Below are 12,286 nucleotides of genomic sequence, written 5' to 3'. Positions count from 1 at the left end.
CTGCGGAACGTACAACTCTGCCCCGTCATCCAGATCATTAATTAAGATGTTAAACAAGACATTTATAAGATGTCTTCTGAGTTTCATTATTAGGAAAGTACAAGAATTGTTGATATCAGTTTTCCAAGGTTTGGAAACTTGCTGCAGTGTATGCTTACCAGCTAAAAATCTGCTACATACCACACATCAGTATTGACAGAGAGAGGGCATATGATGTCACAGTGGACATATTCTTATTGGTAATCAATGACTAAGCAGGATGAAAAAATCTTGCTGTGTGGATTTTTTTTGATGAATGATTATTGATCTTACCTTTAATTATATATAGAAAGAATTTGCTTGAGGTTGTTTCTAACAATAAAAAAATTAACTGTAGGGAAGGTTAAAGAAGCATATTTCCTATTCCCCAAAGTTTTGTTTAATGCAGCTTTAAAAATGTGGAATACTTAGCTGGTGTCAGAAAACACAGCTGGGTAGAGGATGAAGTATCAGCTGATAATGAAAGGAGATAACAAGATCAAAATTAACTGTGTCTATTTTGGCAAGAGATTAAATATTCCCAAATGCTATCCAACTGTTTACAAGAAATGTCTCAGCATGCTGTTCTATTAGAGCATAGAAATGCCTTAGATTTTTACTTTGCAAGAAATATACAAATGTAATGTCTCTAAGGATGCAAAAGTCAATAGGTTTCGGGGATATTTTAAACCCAGTTAGAGATGAGGATCTTTTCAAATAATATACATGTAAAATTATACATAACCCCAATATGCAAACTGCAAAAATGTAATAAAAGAACATGGAAGAAGATTAAAAACATGAAAATTATGGCTGCTAGTTGCTTAAGCTACCAGCTAAGAGAAAAAGCATATAAAAATCAAAGATTTAAGATTTCTATTGAGTTTCTGGAAGGGGCTTTGCTTTTATGGATGCAGATCTCTACTTTTCATCTCAAGCCTGACATTGCCATTCCTGTTCCCCCTCCACTTCCTTCCAGTTCTGTCTCCTCCCCCATATGATCTGTGTGTTCCAGACTGAGACCTTGCCTTCCCCACTCATATTGAGCCCACTAGATTTTGTGCTCAGATGGCCTGAGCCTCCTTCAGCACCTCCGCTCCCAGCCTTACTCTGCCTCACGTCCTAGGGTCCAATTTTCATGTCTGCCTTGTTCAGCGTTTCTTGACAGAAGGTCCTTTAGTGGCCTACCCCATGCTGCACATTTCCGACTGCATCAAAGCCAAATAGTTTATTTCTCCACCTTGCCTCAAGAAGAGCAAGAAGTTCCATCTCCTTAGAGACAGGACTGCCATCACTGAACACTCTCAAGCATCTCAGCAACGCAAACAACTTTTAGGACCAATAGCAAAGCGTTGTAACTCAGTTGTGTTCTGACTACCTGTGACAGGATATTTCTTTCCTGTTTTGTGCCAGTGAAGTACAATCATTGCATAAAAAAAACTTATGGGAATTTAACTACCACACCTTGACAAACTTTCTACTGCATGCATATGAAAAGAAATTTTCTAACAGACCGATTTTGGACAATTTTCATTGAATACAAAAAGGAATGTATTAACCTAGCTTGGGCAAAAAGCAGATGATATTTTTTGGGAAACTTTTTCCTTAGAAAAGTTTTAGAAAATATTAAAACTGAAATCATTCAGTTCAAAAACCCATGTGGGACTGTAGGTTCCAAAGATGATGAATATGTAACTATTCAATATACTTTATGATTACTGTAAAAACCCCTGAAGATTACTTCAGTCATGTCTAATGTGGGGGGGGGGAAGGGGGAGAGAGAAAACAATCTGTTCAAGCTATCTGGAATCCAGGGATAATATAAGTGTTTAAGAAGGAAGTATGTAATATACATAGTGAACTAGGTTCTTACATTGCTCTGTATGATAACGCTCCTTTTTGGTAAACAATTCTTCAGATGGTATAAATCACCGATTTATATCTGGCAGAGGGTCTGGACTCTCTTTTCTTTATCTTACAGTACCAAAACTTTTCAGTTTTTTTAATAGGCTTTTTGTCTTGGAACTAAGATAGGGATAATTCTTGTCACCTCTCTGCAAAAAACTTGCCTTGTAAATCAATGTGAAATTCAGGAAGTAGGATAACAATGTTAATACATAAACAGAAAGAAAAATGTCACATTGGTGTTACATATATATCGTATATGCAACATATATTTCATATAACATATACAAGAATATCAACACCTCTGGTTTATCATAACTTGATAAACATTGTGTTAGTGAGTAAATGCATTAATAAAAATCAAGTTGATTTGTGACATACACCATAAATTCATAAAGTTTTTAGAGAGGTTTGGACTTGAAGGTAGTCTTTTTGTTTATAATACAGCTAAAAACATTTTGTTTATTGTCTAGAAACACCTTTCCAAAAGTTAAATTCCTCAAGTTTAGATTTGAAAAATCTAGGCTATTACATGTATATGCTTGTAAAAAAGATAAACTGAGTTACAAGAAAATAATATTTAAACTCATCTAGGTATCATATTTATAACTGCCATCGTGATCAAGAATATCAACACCTCTGGTTATGCACAGCACAGATCTGTAACTTGATAAATATTGAGCTAATGAGTAAAATGCAAACTTTCTAAATATTTCAGCTTTTTAAATAACATTTTTCAAGACTTTTTTTTGTGTCAGATGTAGATAGCACATTCATGTAATCCTAAGAACAGTAATAACAAGAAAGAGTAATCATTTTTAATAACACTCTTTTAACACTTCAATGAACATAAGCAACAACATAAACATAAAGAAAAATTCTTGGTTTATTATTCAAATTTTGTTTTTTCACTTAACTGATGTATACACCTTTGTTGTCTTAAATAGCTGAATATTAACGTATGAAGTGGCTAACTGAATATATTAATACTATCAAAGGGCATTTTAGAGACAGGTGGCCCCCTATCAAATACAACAACCCATATTACAAGAATATCTGAGTTTCTTACAAATTTACTACTTTGAAAAAACTCTACCAATATTCCCCTATAAAGTTTTGAATGGCTGCTGTGGAAAAAAAGCAGAGGTTAATAAACAAGCATAAGGGAAATGACACAAATCCTTCTGAAATACAAATTACTTCAGGACAGATTTTAATGAACAAAATATTGAGTTGATATTATAAATATTTTATGGGAGACTGAATTACATAGCTAAGACCATCACATATACCTATCATTATCTGAGAACAGACTTTCTAATTCATGGGGTTTGTGACATGTGATGTCAACAACAGTAAAGGAAAAATACCTAATGGAATGAATTTCAATATCACAGATATATGAAGAAAAAAAATAAAAATCAAACTGACAGACTCAGACACATATAGTCTCAGAATCAAACAGTCACAAAATTATATGCTTCTGAAAGTTTTAAGTATTATGTAAATGCTAATAATTAGCATTATTTAATAAAATGGTTACTCCCACACCATTACAAAGTTGTATTTTGGGTTTGTTTTTTTAGTTTATATGAAAAAGGGTTAAATACCAACTTGTTATAATATTGCTTAAAATATTTACTTTACGATATTATTTGTGTAAGATTGGACTGAATTTTCTCACTATAAAACATGTCTTTTACAGTGCTGATTATCTGTATTGTTAAGACACCAAAGGAAGCTCATTATTCTTTCGTACTGTACCTTGCAATTCAAAATTTAAAAATTTCCTAAAGATTTTCATCTAAAAGAAAAAGAAACCAAAATTTTATATATATATATTTGCAAACTAGTCAACGTAAAATATATAGTTTTTTTCTAAAAATGTATAGATTTGCACAAATGGAAATCAAGAAAGAATTTAAAAATCTAATTACATTGTTTTCATTGAAAATTCTCATTAGATCTTTGTGATCAACAGAGCCTCATTATCTCTTTAACCTTTTGTCTGACTCTCCTGTTTAATACAAGTATCATTATATTAATTAGTCATTATCACAGCTACGAGAACTGACCATCATGCCTGTGCTTAGGAAGATTGCTGCTTAGAAGTACAGATCTAAACTGTGGAAGAGCTCTTCATTTGACCTTTAATCTCAATGGTTTTAACTCCATTTATCAACAATATGCACAGCAAATGACTTATTGCTCAAAGGGACTCCTTTTTCCTTTCCCTCACTTCCCCAAAAAATTACATCCAAAATGGTGTTGGACGGTACCACTCCAGTGCCAGCTTGTGGAACAGTAGCTATGTGAGTAGAGCAAACATGGACTGATCAATTTGTTTGGACAACTTTAAATTTATATGAATGATACAGAGCAGCAACAGCAGTGATTGCCTTTGGCACCATGAAGGTTTACAGTGGTTTCCAGGTGAAATATACAACTTCCTGACAGACACTGCGTCACCAGAAAAATCTACAGTTGTCCTCCTTCACCTACTACCCCAAGCTGTATTTCTTGATTTTCTAGTCTTGCAGAAAACCTTCTTCAACTGAAGTGGATTTTTGCCTCATTGTGTGCTGAACTGAGCCAAACACGAAGAATCCTAGTATTTTAACTGTTGCAATGTACCTCTTCAGGATTATTAACACATTTGAATAAGTAGGGAATGCGTTGACAAAAATATAATTTTGTTAATAAATTAGGGTAAACCAGAACACATGAAACAGGAGGAGAAAGTTGGTCAAGGACCTTCTAATGTGCCCAACTCACCAATAATTCTACTCTGTCTCCAGGAATAAAAACACAAGCAAACTGCACTTCAGTCTTCTCACTAGTTTATCCAGTATTTGCTGCCTGACTTTTTAAATGACAGAAAAGAATTCTTGAAGAAAAATTTGAAGGAGGAAAAGGTGGTGATGCCATGTATTAGCTCAGGGAAGACACTCCATTTACAAAGTGTTGGGGAAGTGGGGGAAGAAATTAGAAAAAAAATAAAATTAAGAGGGACGGATAAATAAATATTCTAAGCCAGTTTCCTGGAGGAACGTAATGGCAGAGAAAACATGTTAAGAAAACTGCAAACAAGCACCAAACATCAATGTCATTTAAATTGTGAAGGATATTAACAATAGAAAGTGGGAAAAAAAGGCTATTAAAAGAACAATGAATCATATTAAAACACATGTCGAATAATCTTGGAAGTTGCATTTGGGGTGAATATTAATGAAAGATATGAATATCAGAAAATATTTCAGCATTTTTGGATAAGAGATGTCAAGAAAAATCCAGTATAATAACAGTTTATGCAACTGACAATTGACAAAACAAAGAATGATGGCAACAGCAGTGGCCTAGAAGCTATGTCTAGAATATACTGCAGGAGAAAGTTAGAGCCTGTTAATGCAAAGTAAATTTGCAGAAAACTGAGTTCAAACATGATTCTGGTTTAGGATTCTGTATCAATGTGGAATCACAAATACTGGCAGTTCAATGCGGAAAGGCAGACTTAAGAGTCAAAGATCAATTATGAGCACTGAAATAACAGGAAAGCACAAGGTCACTTAAAAAAAAAAAATTATTAAGCCTCACTGGGGATAACGTACAGTGAGACCCTTGGACCCTTTGTCAGTGGAGGAGAAGAATTGCTTAAAATAATAATAAAAAAAAATTCATATAGGAAAAATTGCTAGGAGAGGGTACTGTGGTTCAAGAGGAGGGAAAGACATGTCTTCAGGGCACCAATAACAATTGCAGCTAAATTTTGCCCAAGTACAGAGTTCAGGAAAGTGATCCTTAGAACTTGAACAGATGTAGGAAAATGTAAAGATCAAGATTTCAAATCCAGATGCCTAGAGTTAATCTACTAAAAACATGGTTAGATTTCAAAATAATAAATGTGAATTTAGAAGCCTAAAACTTTTAGGGTATTGCATTTTTTTAATCTTGTATTGAATGCAACTTTCTTAACACAACAGACCTATGCACTTACTTTTCCTAGTGTGCTCTCCACAATTACTAAATTAATACTAAAAACTACTTTATCTATCTATATATATGTATATATTAAAAACACTTATTATTGTGCAGATAACATGCTAAACGTGCACACAGGTGAACAGTTCACAGTGCAAAGCAAGTCCTCTGTATTATCTTTACTCCTTTTAATAATTATTATTCATATGGAAGTAATAAATGACAATTACTATATTTTATTTTTTGCAAGATTATTTCTAGGAGAACAATATGGAAAAATACCTGTATCTCTTTTTCTATTAAGCTGTAACAATATCAAAAAAATAAAACAGCAACAACTGATCTGCTGAACAAAATCCAAATGCAAGTCATTGACTTGGTAGTTAGAACATTTTTCCTTACCATTCACTTGGAGAATATGAGTTTGATAGAGCTTATCGTAGCCATCAGCATAGCAGGTGTAATTTCCCATATGAGTTGTGGTAACCTTAGTAATGTACAAGGACCCATCATCTCCAAAATCCTACCAAGAAAAATTAAAACCAAGGTTATCATAATTATGCCTGCATCTCTACAGTAATTATGCTCGTTATCTTGGAAAAAAAGCTATGATGCAAATATCAAATATCACAAATATGAAACCAGAATAGCTGACAGTAATCTGAAACCCAAGTATGATGTTTGGGAATGGCAGTGGTGTTTGATCTTGCCACATATTTTGTGTCTGTAAAAGAAAATACAACTTTTGTTTTAACAATTAGTTAAACTTTGCAGAAATAATATGTTTGTTTATTTAGCTATGATAGTTATTTACAGAATAAAAGCTATTTAGGATTGGATTTAGTCAGACAGGAAAACTAAATCTCTGCACAGTTTAACAAGGTAAATGATATCTCATGGAAGTGTGGTCATCCTTTGGAATGAGCAGATACACAGAAAACAAAAATCATAATTTTTCTTAAGTTTAAGTCACTATTTTCAACTTCATCCTTTTATATATCTTTAACTGGCATATAGGTTCCACTGGATTAAAGTGCAAAATTTGACACTTATTTCAATTCTCAGTTCAATTTCAATTAATTACAATATCATTTAAAATTTACAACAAGTTGTAAAAATGTATGGAACAATTAATAATATTTTTTTTATTTCTCCAGACATTTTTCATGTCTGCAAGTACCTCCCTAAAATAACAGTCCTAGTCCAACCTGGACTTCATCCAGTTTATGTCTCATAGATTCTAAAGTGCTTGTACAAATCCTGCTAGTTGTTTTTTCTACATTATATTCTACTACTTACTTCTTGACAGTTTTTCAGTCTCACCTAGCAATCTTTTTATTGTTATATATGCACTATACTTACATAAAACAGTGATTAAAATCCTTAAGCAAAGAATATAAAATAGAAATGTAAAACTATGAAAAATGGCTTTCAGTTTAGTAGATAATTCCTGCTGTGAAATACTTAATTCAGAAATTAAAGTGTATAAACTATGATGAAAAACATGCAACACACAGTCACTGTTTCATACTAGGAAAAAGTATGCTGGATCTCCTATAGTATATAGGTCAGCCCCTGTTCCCGAAGGGAACCCATGCTCTATAATCATATGCCTAATGTTAATATAGTCTATCATAAACTCAGCTACCTTTCTTGTGTATTAAAAAGCTTTTTCAAAGCTCCTCGGTATTCTTCTGTATATAATACAGCTTTCTTTTTATTTTTATCCTAAATTTATTCATAGTCAGCTTATAGCTGAGTATTTTATACTCCTTAACATAAACAGCCTCTAAAACGGCCTTTAAAATCTTTAAGTAACTTAAAATATCCTCTCCTTGTGATTAACCACAGGACATGGTACTATAAAATATACACACATGCATTATAATTATATGCAACACAAATATTCATACATGCACAGGATCACACATAGAGACCAAAGTTTCCAACAGGTGTCCAATTCATTAGAATAGGGATAATGGTCAAGCTACAACATCTACGTGTCTCATAGATTCAGTGATTCATTACTGAAGTACTAGTTTTGTAAACTGATTTCAGGGATCTGGGATTCCTGAAGGGAAGTAGTACTGGCAAAGACAGTAGCAAAGGAGACATTCAGTATATCCACCTCTTCCATTTCTGTTTTCACCAGGTCCCGTGCCCACTCAGCAGAAGGCCCATATTTTCCCTACTTTTCCTTCTGCTTCTGATATAGCCCTGAAGCCCTGTAGAAGCCCTGCTTGCTGTCCTTTCATGTCCTTCACGAGATTCAATTCCAGGTGGGCTTTGGCTTTCCTAATCCTGCAGATTCAAATGGTGTCACTCTGTTCTTTCTGGGTCACCTGCCACCTTGCTTCCACCTTTTTTCCTTTTTATTTGAGTTCTGTCAGGAGCAACTTGTTCATTAATACAGGTCTCTGGCTGCCTGTGATTTCCTATTCATTGTGATGGACCATTCTTGAGCATAAAGGAGGTGATCCTTGAAAATTAACCAGCTCTCTTAGATCCCTTTTCTTTCCAGCGTGGTCTCCCCTATGGGATTCCTCCAAGCACATCCCTGAACAGGCTGATGTCTGCTCTCCTGACGTCCAGGGTTGTGCTCCTGCTTTTTGCCTTGCTGTCTCCTCATAGGCTCCTTGCCTCTACCATCTCATGGTCACTCAGCCAAGGTTGCCCTGACCTTTATAACCCTAAGTAGTTCTTCCTTATCTGTAAGTATGAGGTCCATTTCCTTTTGCTGGCTCCTCTACCATGTGTATTAACATCATGACTGTCTAAGATAACACACACAAACTAGAGGTAAACATTAAGGCATTATAAAAATGTTCTTCCAATCCAACTACATTGTATACACCTCTAGAGAGTAATCAAAATCTGCTGATGTTAGAGCATAAGGAACTACTACTGTTCAAGGTGAACAGCCACTGCATTGCTTACATTTTAATCATAGAATCATAGTCAACTACTTACATGATTACATGATAAAAGACATGTTAATGTTGAACCCTGTAACAGAGAACACAGTAGTATTGGCTAAATCATGTCTGAATTGTCAATTTTCAGACCTCTTCAAGTTAATCATACTTTAGAGTCTGACCAAATGTACTGCTTAAGAAAAAAACAAGAGTATCTATACAAGTGACATAAGAACTTTTATAAACACATGCGGTCAGAGTAGTGAAATCTCCTGTGATACAGCCACATCGCTGTACTTTCTCTTTTCATAGTTCAGACTCAGGCATCTTTCTTTTCTCCTTTTCCACCTTTAAGCTCAGAATGTTACAGGAGCTGGATAGGAGGAAACATCTGGATTACTGATGTTATATCTGCAAACAACAGTATAAAGATCTGAAAGTAAATTCTTCTATTCTATATCTCAATGATAGACTCGGATATGAGCTCTGGTCATCTCTGAAACTTTCTCCTTTGTTCACCTTTGTGATCAAACCTGTCTGTAACTGATTTTGACAAGGGGAAAAAAAAAAAAGAAAAAAGAGACATAGTTCAATGAAGGAGGCTGCTCAATAGTGAAAGAAGAAAAAACAGTCCCCTCAAATTTAGCAGAGTTTTCCCTGAGTTCAGCTTATCCTTTTTGCCTAATGTATGCTTTCTTTGTTATCAAAGAAAAAGGAAAAAACAGCATTTGAAAAGGTGTTTAAATATGCATCATACCATTGAACCAAAATATTTTTAGAAGCACCTCTTTCCTTATATCATTAAATATCCTTACTAGTGCCATCCTACCAGTCTAGGATGCATTCCATAGCCCATTTGAACCGATTTAAATGTGGATAATAGACAGAGATCACTGGAGCAGAATCCTTGCAGCAAAGAGACAGAAGCTGCAGTTCTATGACGTATTACAGATGGGTACATCTGTAATACATCAAGTATTACATCATCTTGAGTTTAAGTAAGAACATGTACTTTAAAAAATTATTTGGCTGAAATGACGTTAAGCCTTTATATATACGTTCTGTAAATGTCCCAGAACTACTGTAATGTCTGTGGAGCTCAAAAGGATTGTCTCCCTGTATCAAGGGGAGGAAAAATTCTAGATTGACCCAGAGATGTTGTTTCTCTTATGCTCTTCAGTTAAACTTGGCCTCCAGTTTATTTAAAAACTAAGGCAATGTTGAGGTCCTTGGTATCACACCAGTGATAAGCAGCAGATCTTTGCTTTCCTCCATTGTTCTGTGAAAATTAATGAGGTCCAGTAGAGCATTTCTTCATGTTTTACTTGTGTATATTCAATTTCACATTGAATAGCAGTTGATAAGGAAAAAGTACCACAAACATCCCCAAGCATTCAGGTAACATATAATGATGAATGCTTGCAATACTGATCATGGTTTTAGCTATACACATGAGATTGTTGCCTGAATATGTGAATCAGTCTGCAAAACCATTTACCATTGCTCCATAGAAAGTTACCGCTGAAGAAATAAATTTTTAAAAATCTTGAGAGGAAATCTAAAAGGAGATTTACTTATGAGATAGCTCATGTTTATCAAATCTGTTCTCTCAAAAAAAAACTCTAAGGAAGAGGTTCTATACTTTGTACTTACTTAGCCACCCTATTATGAAATCTAAATTTATGTTGCTGTACTTTAATTCCATTATGTATTGCCCTACCTACAAAGCAATTGGAGAAAAAAACTTCTAGTAGTTTTTTCTTTTTTTTGGTACAATGAAACTCACATTTAGCCTGTTATCCACTATAACTTCCAGATGTTTAATGTAACCAATTGTTTTCGATTTTATGATGATACAAGGAATGATTTTAAATTGATTTTCCTAAATGCAAAACATTGCTCTTTTCCTTGCTGGATGACTTCCTATACTTTTCCAACTACTTCTTTAATTTGATTTTATTAGTCTAAATTACTGCTATTTTCAAGCACAGTTGCAGCCTTTCATAAATTGGTGGCATCTAAATAGTGTTTCCCGAGCTTACAAAGGTGTAAAAATCTGTACTAAAATCAAGAACTAGGATATCTGTGCTATTTCCTCTATCCAGAAGGCCAGTGACTATACTATAGAAGGAAATTTGACTTAGACTGACACACAAAAAAATCAATATAGAAAAATAGCAAGGTCAGCTGTAGTAAAATTTCTAAATAGAGCAAACATGCTGCATGATCACAGTGACAAAATTACCTGCTTGTGACCAAAGGTTATCCTGTTTTGGCCCAGTGTGGTAGTTGGCATAGGCTGTGCCTACATGGAATTTGGTTATAAAAATAGAGGTTAACTTAGCACAAACCACCTGTTAATCAGTGTGAAAACACCACTGAAAAGAGAATGAGAATTTTTGAGAGGTGCAGGCTATGAGCACCAGTGACAACAACAGGTAGTTGTTAGTATTAAGACAATTTGAACACATCAATCAAGACTTGAATATTCTCTACCCAATCCTGTAACTGATTGCGTCAGGGGAGAGACCAGGCCTCTCAAGGGAGAGACTACAGGGACGTGCGAGAGACTCGGTGAGCACAGAGGGAACAGCTCCAACAAGAAACGAAGACACTCAAAGAAAAGTGAACCAAAGAGACATCTGAGGGATCCTACATCCCAGCGTCAGGATGGCACATCACCCAGATGGACTTGTTATGCTGACCTACCCAACTTCTGGACTGAGCCACCTCCCATGCTGTAGGATGAGGAGGTCACATAATGAGCTGCCACACTCACCCACCCCACTGCAGCTTCTGTCCTGGACTGCACTGTTTCTCCCATGGAACAGGGAAGTTGCATAATTCAGGAAACCACATGTATCTGTGATTAAAGTACTTTGGTATCCAAGCCCATTTAACCCCCGTGCTGTCAGTTTGGTCCTAAAAGGCAATATCTGAGCAGAAAACAGTTTGGTTCTTTTGTGCCTTTATATTAATAGAATTCTTACATGCATCTTATTAAAATCAATTTAATCTTAATTTCTTTGTAACCTTCACAGAACAATCTATCAAAAGCTATTTAAAACAGAAAGCACAGCTATAATATCTTACTCAGGGAGTCTGTAAGCCATACACCAAAAGAACTTTGGTCAAAAATATCACTATGTGCTGTGTTATTCTTACATTCAATCCTTTGAATATTATCCATGACAAAATACTGGGCTAGATAAACCTCTGGTCCATTATGACTATTCTTACATTCTTCAATGATTTTACCTACTATTTTCTCAGTTTAATGGGATTTTTTTTCAGTCCCCACTGCATTACTTTCCATTTCTTCTTCTTTTCTGGAGAACATAAACTCAGTGATTTTCTGCTCATATTTCGCTCAAGCTACCTTTCATTATGATATCTTCAGTCTTCTTGTAAACAGAAATTTAACTACAAAAATCAAAATCTAGATGAAATTTCCTTTAATCTTTCAGTTT

At 34.6% G+C, this 12,286-nt stretch overlaps 1 protein-coding gene across 1 annotated transcript in view; it reads right to left on the bottom strand.

Moving 5' to 3' along the window:
• Positions 1–12,286, bottom strand: part of LOC104627778 (follistatin-related protein 5-like) — a gene marked incomplete at both ends in the record, with an annotated part of 109,298 nt that overhangs the window by 32,913 nt on the left and 64,099 nt on the right. The window contains one exon of the mRNA XM_010296150.1: positions 6,304–6,424. Within this exon, the coding sequence (XP_010294452.1) occupies positions 6,304–6,424 (121 nt within the window). The remainder of the gene's footprint in view (positions 1–6,303; positions 6,425–12,286) is intronic.

This window comes from Phaethon lepturus, unplaced genomic scaffold, assembly GCF_000687285.1.
Source record: "Phaethon lepturus isolate BGI_N335 unplaced genomic scaffold, ASM68728v1 scaffold1691, whole genome shotgun sequence".
Taxonomy (NCBI): Eukaryota; Metazoa; Chordata; class Aves; order Phaethontiformes; family Phaethontidae; genus Phaethon; species Phaethon lepturus.
Note: the sequence above shows the minus strand (reverse complement) of the source record. Positions and strands in the feature narration are given on the sequence as shown.